At 39.5% G+C, this 16,521-nt stretch overlaps 1 protein-coding gene across 1 annotated transcript; it reads left to right on the forward strand.

Moving 5' to 3' along the window:
- Positions 1-806: 806 nt before the first annotated feature.
- LOC138339324 (uncharacterized) lies at positions 807-1,373 on the forward strand. The gene has a single exon (XM_069290916.1). It carries the CDS (start codon positions 807-809, stop codon positions 1,371-1,373), a length of 567 nt encoding a protein of 188 aa, XP_069147017.1.
- The last annotated feature ends 15,148 nt before the right edge of the window (positions 1,374-16,521 follow it).

Consider the following 16,521-nt stretch of genomic DNA (forward strand, 5'->3'; position numbering starts at 1 on the left):
GCTATGCGAGAGTTGGGAAAAAAGGCTAAAATTAATGATACCTTCCCTGATGAGCATGTATTTGCCGCCTCTCAAGACTTGATTCCTCCATGGTTCGCCGATTTTGCAAATAATCTGGCTAGTGATATAGTCCCATCGGACCTGTCCTTTCATCAGAGGAAAAACTTCATGCATGATGTGAAAAAGTTCTTTTGGGATGAGCCTTACTTACACCAGTTTTATGTTGATGGGCTAATTCGTCGTTGTGTGTCACAACTTAAGATGATGATTATTTTGGAGGCATGTCATTCCTCGCCTGTGCGTGGGCATAATAGTGGTACCCATACTGCCCATAAGATCTTGCAATGTGAGTAGTATTTTCCAACCATCTATAAAGATTCTCATGAGTTCGCCAAGGTATGTGATAGGTGCCAAAGATATGGATATTTAGAGAAGGCAAGAGCTCCCTTTAAATCCCATTCTATTGATTGAGTTATTTGATGTGTGGGGCATAGATTTTATGGGCCTATTTGTGAGTTCTCATGGGATGATATAATTCTTGTGGCGGTGGATTATGTGTGAAAATGGGTGGGAGCCATAACACTTGCCAACAATGAAAGGAAGAGTGTCACCGCTTTCTTGAAAAAGAACATATTTTCCAGATTTGGCACACCTATGGCTATTATCAGTGATGGGGGGTCCCACTTTTGCAACAAGTTGTTCAAAGGGTCTTGGAGAAATATGGGGTTCGCCACAATGTCGCCACTCCATACCATCCGCAAACTAGTGGGCAAGTTGAGGTGTTCAATAGAGAAATCAAGCAGATCATGTCGAAAAAGGCGAATGCTAATCGAACGGATTGGTCATGGAGGCTTGATGATTCTCTGTGGGCTTACCGGACAGCATTCAAAACTCCCATAGGTATGTCTCCGTACCAACTTGTATATGGGAAAGCTTGTCACTTGCTGGTTGAGTTAGAGCACAAGGTTATGTGGGCGATGAAGAAATTTAAGATTGATTGGAATGAAGCAGTGGATCAGAGACTTAATGGGTTGAATGAGCTTGATGAGTTTCTCCTAAAAGCATATGAAATTTTGGCTCTCTACAATGAAAAGATGAAGAAGTACCATGACCAAAAGATTGAGAAGCGTGAATTTGTAGATGGGGATTTGGTGCTTCTGTTTAACTCTAGGCTGTGCTTGTTTTCGGGAAAACTCAAGTCCAAATGGATTGGACCATTCTTGATCACTAAAGTGTTCCCACATGGAGCGGTTGAGTTGGAAAACAAGGAGGGTGCAAGGTTCACGGTCAACAAGCAGAGAATCAAGATCAACATTGGGCATGCGGAGAGTGCCCATGAAGTGGTTGAGGCATATTACTTTGATGAAGTCTGAGTAATCAAGGGTCTTGCATCATGCCGCGACGTTAAATTAAGCGCTTCTTGTGAGGCAACTCAATGTGTATCCTCTAGCCAACAATATGTTTTTCTTTTCCTTGTAGGAATAGTTGTATTTATTTCGTTTCATTTTGATTTACTCAATGTAATGTGTAATTTTCTTTTATAGTTTTTAGTCTGTTGGCTAGAGAGTAGTTTAGGGTTCATGTCTAAAAAGTGTCCAGAAAACAAGAAAAGAATGGCTTAATGGGTGCTAAATGTGCAGGGACCAAACCACAAGAATTCTGCAGAAATTTGGTCTGGTGTGCAGATCTACGGATCCATCGAGGGGCCGTCGTTACATCGACAGACCATCGAGGTTTTGTAGGTCCCATGTATGATTTTAAATTTCTGTGTAAGTTAGGTCACAACCAATGGACCCATCGATTGACTGTCTCTTCACTTACGGTCCGTCAATGGGGTACCGTCAGTTCACAAAATCCTGTGACCAAACCAGACCCAACCGCTATATAAAATTATAATTGTTCATTTACCCTCCCACACCATTTCAAATTCCCCCCAACCGTTACCCTCCTTCATTCCCTTAACTCCCCACTAAACTCTCACAATCACCCACTCAAATTCCCTTATGATTACCAATTCCCCAAACTCTCAGAAATCCCAAAACCCTAGTCTCCAAGTCTTCCTCCATTTTTATTACTTCTCTGCTCGGTGTTTGAAGGCGGGCTCGTAGGATTGTTGTTGCAAGATCACTCACTTACTTCACTCCACTACAACTCTCAGGTATTTCATGTTCCTTTGCTCTATGAATTCTTGTTCATTTGCTTGTTGAATTAGATTTGTTGTATGTGGATCTTGACTTAGGAAAATAATTGAATGTTAAACTTGTCAAAATTGGGTTCCATGTCCCTTAGAATGATAGAAATTGAATGGGTTGGGGGTGAAATCAGTGTACCGTCTAGTTGCTTGTTGTTTTTCCGACTTAGGGCTTGTTAATCTCTTAGAATCGAGGATCGGAATTTGCAAAATCGAAGCTCTAGGAATGACGAAGTTTTTTGCTGATTGTTACTGCATGTTGTGTGTCTTGATATATGCTTGAAATTTTCCAAGTGAGGGGTGCAATGAATGTCTGAAAGAACCTATCTCTGACCAATAGTACGAGACCTTGTCTACGGATTGTCGGTCGATTGAAGGACCATCAATGGGGTCAGTTGATAGCTGAACCCAGTATTTGCCTAACTATGTGATGAAGGAAGTGGACTATGGTCCGTTGATTGATCGACGGGCCATTTTGCACATTTGTCGTTTCTAAATGCAAGTTCTGTGGACTTGTGACTTCTAAAATTTGCTAAGTTTCCACCGAACGGTCTAAGTTTGTGGCACCATCCCGGGTCCTGATTGGCTCGTCCGATGATGAGCGTGATACTGAGTATGTTCCCCTAGGCACCAAAATTCCGACACCTGCTGCTAGAGCCACTCGGGGCACGCCCTAGAAGGTGGAGACCAGTGTACTCACTACCTCCCTGTCTGATGAGGAGCGCATACTGACCGGCACACCTTCTAAGTCTGCCTTGGGTTGTGAGGGAGCATCTGGCTCCAAGGAAGCCTTTGGTTCTAATTTATCCCACTCTACAGGGTCGAATGAGTCCACTACCTCCGGTTCTGGATCTCACGGAGCCGCTCTCCCAACCAAGCCTGCCTGAAATGCCTCATCTACTAAGTCCTAGATTTCTGAGTCTGCTCCGACATGCCAACATGAGGTCCCTGCATTGATCGCTGATGAGCCAACCGGTGGTGCATAGATTGTTAGTACCAGGTTTACATGGATTCCAAGATGCTGAATGAAAATGGGGTGATGTCTCGACTGCTCACAGTTGAGTGAAGGGTTCTTACAGAGAGCCTCCACACGTCCCTATAGTACAGGATTTGTTTACCCATCACTGACTTGAGTGGACCGTTAGGAGTGTGAGGCCTTACAGTGAGGAGATGGTGCGAGAGTTCTACGCCTCTTATTTGGAGGCTCTCCGAGGTCCTTTGGACAGACAGTCTAACCTTACCAAATAGGCACCGCTTGCAGATGTTTGTGATCGAGGCTGCCAGGTGGATATATCTTGTCCTGCCACACGTCCCTGCAGTACAGGATTTGTTTACCCATCACTGACTTGAGTGGATGGGTAGGAGTGTGAGGCCTTACAGTGAGGAGATGGTGCGAGAGTTCTACGCCTCTTACGTGGCGGCTCTCTGAGGTCCTTTGGACAGGCGATCTAACCTTGCCAAATAGGCACCGCTTGCAGATGTTCGTGATCGAGGCTGACAGGTGGATGTATCTTGTCCTGCCATCCGTCGTTTCCTATATCGTAGGGACACTGATGCCGCGAGGGTTCCCCTCACCCCTGAGTTCGACTACTGGTGGGACATGGCGAATGGTGGTCATTTTCAGTGGAGTAGAGATTTGAGAGAGTCCACCAAGCGGTGGATTGCACAACGGCTCTCCATTGATGGTGAGGGATCAGATTGGGTTACGGACCCCAGAGGCCTTATCAAGAAGGCCAACTTAACATTCCCGGCCAAGTTTTTCTAGCTTTTAGTCCGTCATTGCCTATCCCCCATGGATGCAGATAATGTTAATACTTGGGATAGAGCGGTATTGGTAGCAGCTTTGGTAGAGGTTTGGAGGTTGATTTCGCCAGGTTGTTGATCTCTGTCATCCACGAGAGGGCTTTTAAGGCCTCTATCACTTACCCGTTTCCATGTACGATTTTCTAGCTGTGTGGGGATGTAGGAGTGCCCATTTGGCATAAAGATGTCCTCCGTACTTCTATCGAGACAGTTGATATCGGTCTCATTCAGGATGAGGCCAATGTGGCGGCACCACGATGTGGACCTAGAGTAGATGTTTATCCACTAGGTTAGAACTTGGCGGATACTGATGCTACTCTGGAAGAGTTTTCCACTGGCACAACTCTGGCGCCTAGTTCCTCACGGTCTTCCCCACCTCTAGCAGCACAGGGTCCAATTGCTAGGGTCCAGAAGTCTGAGGCCCAAATGGCCACCTTGCTGCATCACATCCAACCTTTGATGCAGAAGTCCATTGTCGAGGATGAGGATCGGATTGAGAAGAAGGTTGCCCAGCACACGGAGAGGAAGATTCAGGCGGCCCACCAGCGCCTCGATGCTTTTGAGTTTAGAGTCCTAACACGCCCAGCCCCCACCATTGATTTGACATTCTTCAGGCAGCTGTGGCGAGTCTGCGGGCTGATGTTGGTGCTATACTAGATTTGAGGGCCCGAGCCTAAGTCCACACCCGCGGAGCTTGCGGAGGATACAGTGCTGACTGCACTATTCACTACCACTACTGCATCGCTACCCCCGCCATGTGAGCATGCAAAGAGGCACCGGTCCAGCTGCACCAGTGAGAGTGAAGAGGCTCGAGCTCGGAAGAATGAGCGCACAAATTTATAGGTTTCAAGGAGAGCGTCATTGCTGGATGAGGGGGCTCGTCAGATGAGGGCCAGCGAGTTAGATGCTCGGGTGTCTACCTCTAGATTGGAGGATGTTGAGAGGACCACCAATGAGGGTGCAGATCTTGATGTGGGCACCACTGATTGCGGCCCTAATGAGGGTGCGGGTTTCCAGAAACCAAACCCACCGGCATGTTGATCTTCGGCGCTATGCACCTCAAGTTTGATTCAGCTGCCACCTTTTCTTTATTTTTTATGCATTGGGGACAATTGCATATTTTTGTTGGGGGTGGGGTAAATGGAAAGTGAATGTTAGGGTGAAGTCTGAGTAACCCAACTCACGATCCTCTCTTGGTGGTGTTCTTGCATGTGTTGTTTTGCCCAAAGAGACTTGTTAGTTTACTGTTGAACCGGCTGTGTAGTATCTTTTACAAAGTATGAATGTGAAATGTGAAGCATGATGGCTAAATATTAATGATATCCTGTTCCAAAGAGAATGCTTTAATGATTAGGCATAATGAATGTTTAATGTGTTGGCTCTAAGCATGACATAGAGATGCACTATTGCATGACCCTCAATCTAATACTCGAACTATGTGTCTGATAATTTGATAGGGTAATGAGGTGTTAAGAGAGTGTGAGGAAAGTTAATTGTTCTGTTGGTACCTAGCTAGAACATGCCCAATTAGTCCTGCAAAAAGAAATCTGTGTTAGACATTTAGGACAGGATCATAGGCCCCTATTTAATCTTTAGCCTAAATAAAAGAAAACCAAATGAAATTGATCCCTTTTTATCAAAATATTTTGAGCTTACAATTGACCTTTCTTTTCTACCCCAACTCATCTTCCCTGGGTATAATGTATTGGCCATGGTCCTTCTTTGGACATGTGCACCTCAACTTAGGCCAAAAGCATAAGTAGAGGGTGGCTAGTGCAGAAACTGACCTCGTCTTGGCCCTGACCCAATCTTGGGTATTGTGTACCTTGATTCATGGCAAAGCCATAAGTTGAGGGTGGCTATTATGAGAAATGTCCCGAAAAATGGGGATGAAAGGATTAATAAGGGGAAAAAAGAAAAGAAAGAGTGAATAAGAGAAGTGACTCACTCAAAGCCATTATCAAAGAAAAAAAAAGAATATAAAAGAAGTAATTAAGAAAAAAGTAGTAATTGTCATTTTCACAAAATGAGAAGAAAAGAGAAAACAAGGCAAATAGTATAAGAAAAGGAATAGTAGGCACAATAGACAATCAAAGAGGTAGGACATTTAGCCGTAATGTCAAGGAGGGCCACAAGTCACTAAAATGTGTATATATATCAACCCTGACCCAGAGCCCATGTTACAAGCCAAGAAAGTCCTATCGTGATCCTAAGAGTCTAATTGGTGAACTTAAGCAGTGAAAATAGGGGCAAGCCTATGGCGAGAGTAAAAGCATGCACTAAAGCAGTAACAAAATTCAAAATTCATAGCCATATGATTGCGAAAGCTTCAAAGAGGATACTTTTGTACAAGGTGTTGTGTTGAGTCATATTGCATCTCTTGAGGACAAACAACGAATTTAAGTTGAGAGTGTTGATGTATCGTGATTTCACCATACTTTCAATGCTTTTTCCTTAGGCTTAGTGTGTGTGTTCTAGGTCCTTATTGTGGTAATTTGAATGTGTTTTATCAGTGTTTTGCAGGAAAGTTGTCCAAAATAGAAAAGCAGAAGGATGTGCAAAAATCAGTGCAAAAGTGACCCATGAAGCCATTGACGGCTCATCGTCCCATCGATCGATCTTATGTGGTGATTGTCGACTGGAGGTTCAAGAGCATCTCGAAGCAACTCGGGAAATTCTGACTTAGTGTGGGGCTACGGAAGGATCAACAGTCTATTGACTAATCGATGGACTATCCTCACAAATCCTTGATGAGATCACATACTGCTCCAGTACCTGAGGCATCGACGAACCGTAAGTTAATCGACGGACCGCGCCGATGGTCGATCGATTGGATCAGAGAAGGTGCAACGTGCAGTCTTTGAAAAGATGTTAAGTATGGACCAACAGAGTCAGTCGACGGTCCGTCGTTCCATAAATGGACCATCGGTGGTGTCGTTGATTGAAGCCGTGTTTTTTGGACAAACTTTCCTTAATTGCTTTCCTTTTATTTTAGGACAATGTTTTTATAATAAGGGCGTAAAACCTCATTTTTGGGGTTGGATTCTTTGTTATTTTTCATACTTTTGTTCTTGGAGATTTGACTTTGCAACTCGACAATTAATTCAAGTTTCCGGAATCGATTTTCAAGTGAATTTTATTGTTTCAAGTATAATTTTTTGATTTTCTTCAAACTTGTCAAAGTAAGTTCATGATTTATTATTCAACAAATATGAATTCTGTTCTTCTAAGCATGGGTAACTAAATCCACTACTAGGGTTGTGGGAACCATGGGTGATTTACAAAATAAACCTAGCTATTTAACAATTCTCAACTAGGTTATTGCATGTATCGATAATTCTTTCGTCCAGAAGTCTTTTAACAAGTGCACGAGTTAAAACTCGCCATATTGCTATTTTTTGGACCAAGGGGATAGTTAATAGGAAATAAATTATCGATATACATTTAGTAGATACTATCTAATAGGCTAGTTTTGGTTGGTGCGAGATGATAACTAAGCCAAACATCGAATATGATGCCTAATATAAAGTAAAAGGTAAGGGTTAGTCATTTTAACAGATATAGTCAGACCAAGGTACCGGATGAAATTCTCTAAATGCCAGACAAAGGATTTAGAGATACATAACTTATAACTTTGCATGCAAAACCACAGGAAAGAATTGTTACAAGGTAGGGTTATGGCATGATGAACCTATGGGGAATACTTACACCCTAGTCTCTCTCATTAATTAATAAAAACCAAAAATTTACTCTTGTTACTAATTAGATTTCACAATATTGCGTTAATTTTGTTCCACACAACCCCCCCCCCCCTTTAATTACTAGTTTTCGGATAGGAGTTGACTAAATAGAGGTAATCGTATATTAAAGTTAAGTCTAAACCATTTTTCCTCGTGGGATCGACCCCAACCTAATGATTAGGTTCTCTACTTGATACGACCACTTATACTTCATTAGGGAAGTATAGTTTGAGTGTATCACACGCTGATGCCAGTCGCTGCTAATTAATCAAACTTAATTGCTCCAACCGTGTTTTGATCCACTCATCATTATTAATTTCAGCCTCCACAACAATTCATATAAACAGAGTTCATATTGTATGTTTATTTTCTCATAAAAGATAGTTCATATTATATTTTTGCATATGTACAGAGTTATAATTGTATTTTCTAAATACACAGAGTCGAGAATCATGTTTTAAAACTGTTCTTTTTACTGCATTTATTTACACTATATTGATATTAGTTGAGTTCAGTTAACACTTTCAGACTTTTTTAAGCATATGTTATGTTGAGCATTCATACTCGCATACTCAAATACTCAATGAACTGATGCAGTGGGCCCGCATCGTTTTATGATATAGACCCAAGTAACTAGGATAAGCATCCAGCGCACCATTGATCCAGTGAACAACATAGAGTCAGTTGGTGAGCCTCTTTGCATTCAGGATGACATCTCTTATCACTTGCCTTCTAATTTTCAGTTGTTAGGATGATTGGGTGTCCCGGCTCAACATCTCTAGCATTAGTTATTTAGTCTTATTCATTTCAGTTTTATTCGTTTAAGACTTGTGTAGCCATTTTTGGCTAAGATATTATTCATTAAGTTATTTCATGAGTTATATCTCTTGTGTTTAAGTCTTCCGCTAAGTAAGTAAGTCAGACCAAGGGTTCGCTTGAGGTCAACAATGGTTTTCGAGTGTCATCCCGCCCAGGGTGTAGGCTCGGGGTGTGACAATACTAAATAAAATGATACTAAGGGGTCATTTTGTGTGATGTAAGAGAAAGTCATCCTGGGAAAAAAATTTAGTATCTTAATATAATTTAGTATCAAAAATTAAAAGTATATAATTAATGATTAAAAATATCTTGATATCTAATTATTATAATCTTTTATATAGTTTATCATATTATATGTTTGATGATATAATTGTCTTGATAAAATTGAGTCATGTTTTTATGTAGCGATTAGACATCACTTTTTTTATACATGAAGAAACATAATCTGATAATTTTATGGTTATCATAACTCCTTGTCTAAAACAAATTATATGAAAGTTTTTTAAAATCAATAATAATTATAAGTAAGTTAAGACCGTTAAAAAATATGCATCGCAACAACATAAACAATATCTTTTAAAGATAATCTACTTGTTTGAGGTTAAATGTTCACCACTTTTTGTTATTATTACTTTGTTATTTTAACAAAAAATTATAGAAGGAGAAAAATATATTTGGAACAAAAACAAAATAATATTATTGACCCTTACAGAAATTCATTCTTTGTTAAACTATGGAAGGTCTTTTTTGTTGTTTTATCAATGCAACTTTACGACTTTTTCAAAAATATTTATGTATGATTGTTGCATTATGAAATTACACATAGATTAAAATGTTGGATTCTAGACTCATTTTAAAGAAACATTCTCGAAAATTAAAATATTAAGAATGATTCTAACCTAGATAATTCAAACGCTCAGCAATGACTTACAACATGAAGAACAACAAATCTATGTTAATAGACATATCTTTTATAGCTTCAGATATTACTTTTATTAAGAGTACGTTTTGTTTCATATTCTTCAAATTAGGTTTGACTAAAATAGTCATAACTTATGCTAAAAATATTGAGAAGCGCTCACTGAGAAAGGAAAAAAACACTAAAAGGACGAAAATCTTTGTCATAGTCAGATTATATACGTACCAAACAAAACATAATCAATACAATTGTAAGAAAACAACAAAGAGCGAGAAAAAATACATTTAAGAGAGCATACTATAAGATATCCAATGATGATAACAACTCATTCTGACCAGAAAATTTCATATGCTTTGAAATAAGATACCTCAACAAATTGATTCATTCTTCAATCAACTTTCAATCCTTAAAGTAATCACAACATCCACTGGTATACTTTAGTAAAAATAGACAACAACATAAAAACAAAAAAAAATATGGGATTAACTATCAGAGGATCATCTGAAGAACACAAAATCACATACTTGTATGTGAAGGAATAACGTTGTTGATGAAGAAATTTGAGATCTATAAGGTCTTTTTAATGTACCTTCAACAATTTCAGTAAAGAAAAATTGCTTGAATATTCAATAACATTTGTTTTTAATTCTCTACTAAAAAATACTTATAACAATAACTTTGCATAAACATAAACAATAATGTTTAAAGCATATATTCAAAAACAATAATTAATAATAATATAAGCATAAACTAATGATTGTAAAAAATATACCAGGATATGCAACAATAGAATGAAACAGAATAAAAAAAAAATTGAGTCCACTAAATGCACAATGTAGTCCTCTATTTATTGACAACGAAGGGTAGTGTAAAAATATGATTATTGTGTCTTATCGGAAAGGCCACAACTCTTTGGAAAAGTTACAACACTTCGTAAAGGTCACAACATTTCATAAAAGTTATAACTCTTCATAAAGTCAAAACTTTTCATAAAAGACACAACTTTTAATGAAAAAGTTATAACTTTTCATAAAAGTCACCAGTTTTTATATAAGTCACAATTTTTCATTAAACAAGAAGGCTAGTTTTGAAAATAAAATAAATTTAACGAGAATCCTGTCTTGTGGTGGCGCCATATAGGGGGACCTAGGGTTCTCTTTAATTAATTTCAAGTTTTTATTTATATTTTTAATTATTTGTCTTAAAATATTCACTCTTTAACTTAATCATATATTTTGAATTATATAGTTTATTACTCAATTAAAAATTATATTCTATGTACCCATTAAAATACAGTTAATTTTTAATAATAATACTTTTTAATTTGATAACATAAGATGGAAGTTTTATTTTAAAGTGAAATAAGATTGAAAATTTAATTTTTAAGCTAAATAAGATGAAAGTTTTATTTTTATGCTAAATAAGATAAAAATTTAATTTCTAATAAATAAGATGGAAGTTTTATTTTTAAGTTAAATAAGATGAAATATAAATTTAAAAACACGGCACAATCATGGAAATGCACATATAATAATATTTAAGCTAATAACATGAAAATTTAATTTTTGAGAATGAATAACTAAAGTTTCCAAAGAAGATATATATATATATATATATATATATATATATATATATATATATATATAAACTAATAACGGTAGAGGGTATTTTTTTTAAACAAATAATTTATTATTAAGAATTATGCAATGGATATAAGTTTAAATATGACAAACCAAACAAGCAATAAAAAGTACTTCCAACATAACTAATCCCAATATAAGCTATCCCATCATAAGTTATCCCAACATAACAAGTTTCATTCAAACTTTTATTCAAACCAAACGACCCCTAAGGGTATCAGTGATGAGTACATATCTAGTAAACATACTATTTATAGAAATTAATAAGGATGGAACAATCCAAACTTTTGGAGGATGAGCAGAAAAAGTGGAGCCTATCACATTATCAACAACTATATATATATATATATATATATATATATATATATATATATATATATATATATATATATATATATATATTATGAAAAGAAGTATGTTGTTGGTTGGAGGAATTAAAATTGAAAAATAGCCTAAAATACCCTTGAAATATCAGATATGGTACAAAACTACCTCCAATCCACGTATTGACTCCAAAATACCCTTCTCATTCACCTATTGTGTAACGACCTGGTTGGTCGTTTTGAGCAGCAGATTTTATTTCTGGAAAAACAGGCTGAGGCGACGGACGCCACGACGGACTGTCGCAGGGTCTCGTTTCAAAACAATTAGAAAAACTGAAAATTGGGTACTGAAATCGACTCTCTGAACTTCGTAACGGAATGGCAGGACGGACCGTCACAGGTGTGATAGGCCGTCACAGATTCTTCAGAGAAATTGAGTCTCTGAACTCTGTGACGGGCAGCAGGACGGACCGTCGCAGGCGCGACGGGCCATCACAGACTGCGAAATCCCAGTCTGGGTCGGATTTCTTGATACATTTTAAGGGACGTTTTTGACTATTCTTGCCTTAATTATAAAGTTAGTGGGTTAATGTTAATAAGTCTAATTACTTGGGGGTTAAAAGAGGTAACCTTAAGTTAATTAGTGGGGCATTATTGCCATCTTTTATTCTTAATTATATACTAATTAGGGTAAAAGAAAGAGGGTTGGAATAAGAAAAAGAAAAGAACAGAAAGAGAGAGAGGGGAATCGATAGAGAGAGAGACGATCGAGAAGGGGAAACACAAAGCTTTGGAGAAAAATTGCTTGCTTGATCACTAATCTTCGGTGGAGGTAGGTTATGGTTTTCATGCTTTCATAGTAAACTCTTAATAGAGAATGATATGTATTGATAGTATTGTAAACCCTGCTATGTGTTTAATTGTATGCATGCATGAACGTGATTATATAATTGTGATTATATTAAGCATGATGAAGTTATTGAATCCCAAATCTTGATAAAAACCTAATCTCTTTTTAATGATGATGCCTTGGTAAGGGAGAAGGCTTGATGAACCTTTTAATGAGATTGATGATGCCTTGGTAAGGGAGAAGGCTTGATGAGTTGATAGAATGAGATTAGGGGATCGGGTGTCACGAACCGACGCGTAGAATTAGGGGATCGGTTGTCACGAACCGACACGTAGAATTAGGGGATCGGGTGTCACAAACCAACACGTAGAATTAGGGGATCGGGTGTCACGAACTGACACGTAGATTTAGGGGATCGGGTGTCACGAACCGACACGTAGATTTAGGGGATCGGGTGTCACGAACCAACACGTAGATTTAGGGGATCGGAGTGTCACGTACCGACACAAGAGGATTAATGGATATGAGGGAGCGGAGTGTCACGTACCGACACAAGAGAAATAAAGATAATGAATCTTGAAAGATGTTAATATACTCAATCTAATGAACATGATTCCCAAATGAGTATGGTATTGAGGCTTGAGTCCTCATGTGTGAACTTGACGGTAATTGTTAATGATATAGTGCTTGTTGTTGCTACATGTTGAGTATCATAGTTGATTTTATGATATTACTTGGTATATATTGTTTTCTATTTTGAGTTGGCCGATGATATCTACTCAGTACCCGTGTTTTTTACTGACCCCTACTTTTATGTTTTCTTCTTGTTTATTTGTGGAGTGCAGCAAACGTGCCATCGTCTTCAACTCAACAGTAATTCAAGCCAGTCTTACTATATCGGAAATTCAGGGTGAGCTAATGCTTCTAGCTTGGATTGGATCTTCTTCTTCAAGTCTTGATGCCTTGAACTTCCGGCAAGGACTAGCTTCTTATGTATTTTTAGCTTTTAGAATACTCTTAGTTTAGTCATTTGATCGTAGATGTTCTTGTGATGATGACTTCCAGATTTTGGAGAATAATAGATGTTGAATTTTAGAAGTTAAAGAATTGGTCTTTATTTAATGAGTTTAGGTCTTCCGCATTACTTTCTGTTGATATTATATTGAAATGTTAAGGTTAGATTGGTTGGTCCTCTCACATAGGAGGGAAAGTGTGGGTGTCAGTCGCAACCCAGTTTGGGTCGTGACAAACTTGGTATCAGAGCATTAGGTTCGTTGGTCTCATCACACAAGAACGAGTCTAGTAGAGTCTTAAGGAACGGTAGGGGGACGCCTTTACTTTTCTTTGAGAGGCTATAAGACTTTAGGAAAATTCCATTCTTTCTTTCCTTCTTTCGTGCTACTACTTGAATCCAATTGGTATCTAGGTGATACAAATTGGTATCTGACCATCTTCACTCTCTTTCGTAGATGGTTAGAACTAGAGCAACGACTACGCCAACACCAACACCAGCACCGGCGGGACAGGGTGCGTCTGAGCCAGCCACTGGGGCTGTAGCTCGAGGAAGAGCAGCGGCAAGAGGCCGTGGTAGAGGTCGTGGGAGGACGTCCTCTATGGGAAGAGGACGAGCACCTAGCCCATCTGATACTAGGGCAGTGACTCCTCCACCGACTGAGGAAGTAATAAGAGAAGGGGAGGATGGGGAAAATGAACAAGTGCAGAATGAGGGATTGCCACCCCAACCTACCCCAGAGATGATCAATCTGGTTCTCGCCTATCTCAGTGGGTTGTCTGATCAAGGTCAGGCACCTCCAGTGTTTTCTGCGCCAACACCTCCGATTTCAGAAGTACAACATGCAGCCACTATGGCTCCTCGTATGGATGCCTCATTGGACATAGGCACATTTCCACGTCTGACTACTGGGCCTATAATGACAAATGATCAGCATGAACTTTTCAGTAAGTTCTTGAAATTGAAACCTCCAGTCTTCAAGGGTGCGGAATCTGAGGATGCTTACGATTTTCTGGTTGACTGTCATGAGCTACTACACAAGATGGGTATAGTAGAACGGTTTGGTATTGAGTTCGTGAGTTATCAGTTTCAAGGGAACGCCAAAATGTGGTGGCGGTCACATATTGAGTGTCAACCAACAGAGGCACCACCTATGACTTGGGCCTCATTCTCTAGCTTGTTTATGGAGAAGTATATCCCCCGAACTTTGAGGGATAGGAAAAGGGATGAGTTCTTGAGCCTAGAGCAAGGTAGGATGTTGGTCAATGCATATGAGGCTAAGTTTTGTGCATTATCTCGGTATGCCACCCAACTATGTTTCAGTCCACAAGAGCGGATTCGCCGTTTTGTGAAGGGGTTGAGGTCAGAGTTGCGGATTTCAGCCTTACAGGTAGCGGCTACTGCAAAATCCTTCCAAGAGGTGGTAGATTTCGTGGTAGAGGTAGAAGGAGTGAAGCCAGATGAATTCACCATGGCATCGACATCAAAGAGGTTTCGAAAGGGAGGTGAGTTTAATGGTTCTTACTCTAGAGGACAGGGTTCTGGAGGTTACTCAGTTCGACCCATTCAATCTTCACTACAGACTGTAGTTGGGGGTCCACCTCAGACCGGTCAACACTTCTCTGAGAGACCTATGCTTGACTCTAGAGAGTGTTATGGATGTGGGAAGACTGGACATATTAGGAGAAATTGTCCAAAACAGAGTTATAGACCCCCAATGGCTAGAAGTAGAGGTGGTCATGGTAGAGGCCGTTATTCTGGAGGACGTCGTGGTCGAGGTAATGGTGGTCACCAAAATGGCCGAGGTAATGGGAAAACTGGAGCCGCTACATCACCACATGGTAGGGGCAATGGACAGACAAACGATAGGGCCCATTGTTACGCTTTCCCTGGGCGGTCTGAAGCGGAGGCATCTGATGCTGTCATCACAGGTAATCTTCTGGTTTGTGATTGCATGGCTTCTGTATTGTTTGATCCTGGATCCACATTTTCTTATGTATCTTCCTCATTTGCTAATGGTCTAAATTTACATTGTGAATTACTTGATATGCCTATTCGTGTTTCTACTCCGGTGGGTGAGTGTGTGGTAGTTGAAAAGGTATATAGGTCCTGTTTGGTGAACTTCGTGGGGAGCAACACTTATGTAGATTTGGTTATCTTAGAAATGGATGATTTTGATGTAATTCTGGGTATGACTTGGCTTTCTCCGCAATTTGCGATCTTGGATTGTAATGCTAAAACGGTGACGTTAGCCAAGCCTGGGACAGATCTGTTAGTGTGGGAGGGTGACTACACTTCCAATCCGGTGCGTATCATCTCCTTTCTTCGTGCTAAGAAAATGGTTAGTAAAGGGTGTTTAGCTTTCTTGGCACATCTCAAGGATGACACTACCTAAGTACCTTCGATTGAGTCGGTTTCGGTGGTCCGTGAGTTTCGGGATGTGTTCCCTACAGATCTTCCTGGTATGCCACCAGATAGGGATATTGATTTCTGTATTGACCTTGAACCGGGTACTCACCCCATTTCTATACCCCCTTATAGAATGGCTCCCGCAGAGTTAAGAGAGTTAAAAGCCCAACTTCCAGAGTTGTTAAACAAAGGCTTTATTAGACCAAGTGCATCTCCTTGGGGTGCTCCGGTTTTGTTTGTAAAGAAGAAGGATGGGAGTTTCCGGATGTGCATAGACTACCGGCAGTTAAACAAGGTAACTATTAAGAACAAGTATCCTCTTCCTCGCATTGATGATTTGTTCGATCAGTTACAAGGTGCTTGTGTCTTCTCTAAGATTGACTTGAGATCCGGTTATCATCAATTGAAAATACGGGCAACGGATGTGCCAAAGACTGCTTTTCGAATGAGGTATGGGCATTACAAATTTGTAGTGATGTCTTTTGGTCTTATGAATGCCCCTGCTGCGTTCATGAGCTTGATGAACGGGATTTTTAAGCCATATCTGGATCTATTTGTGATTGTATTTATTGATGATATACTGGTATACTCTAAAAGTAAGGAGGAACATGAAGAACATTTGAGAATGGTATTGGAAATGTTGAGGGAGAAAAAGCTTTATGCCAAATTCTCCAAGTGTGAGTTTTGGCTAGATGCAGTGTCCTTCTTGGGGCACGTGGTTACGAAGGATGGGGTGATGGTAGATCCTTCTAAGATTGAGACAGTGAAGAATTGGGTAAAACCTACTAATGTGTCAGAAATAAGGAGCTTTGTTG

This window comes from Solanum lycopersicum, chromosome 11 (assembly GCF_036512215.1).
Source record: "Solanum lycopersicum chromosome 11, SLM_r2.1".
Taxonomy (NCBI): domain Eukaryota; kingdom Viridiplantae; phylum Streptophyta; class Magnoliopsida; order Solanales; family Solanaceae; genus Solanum; species Solanum lycopersicum.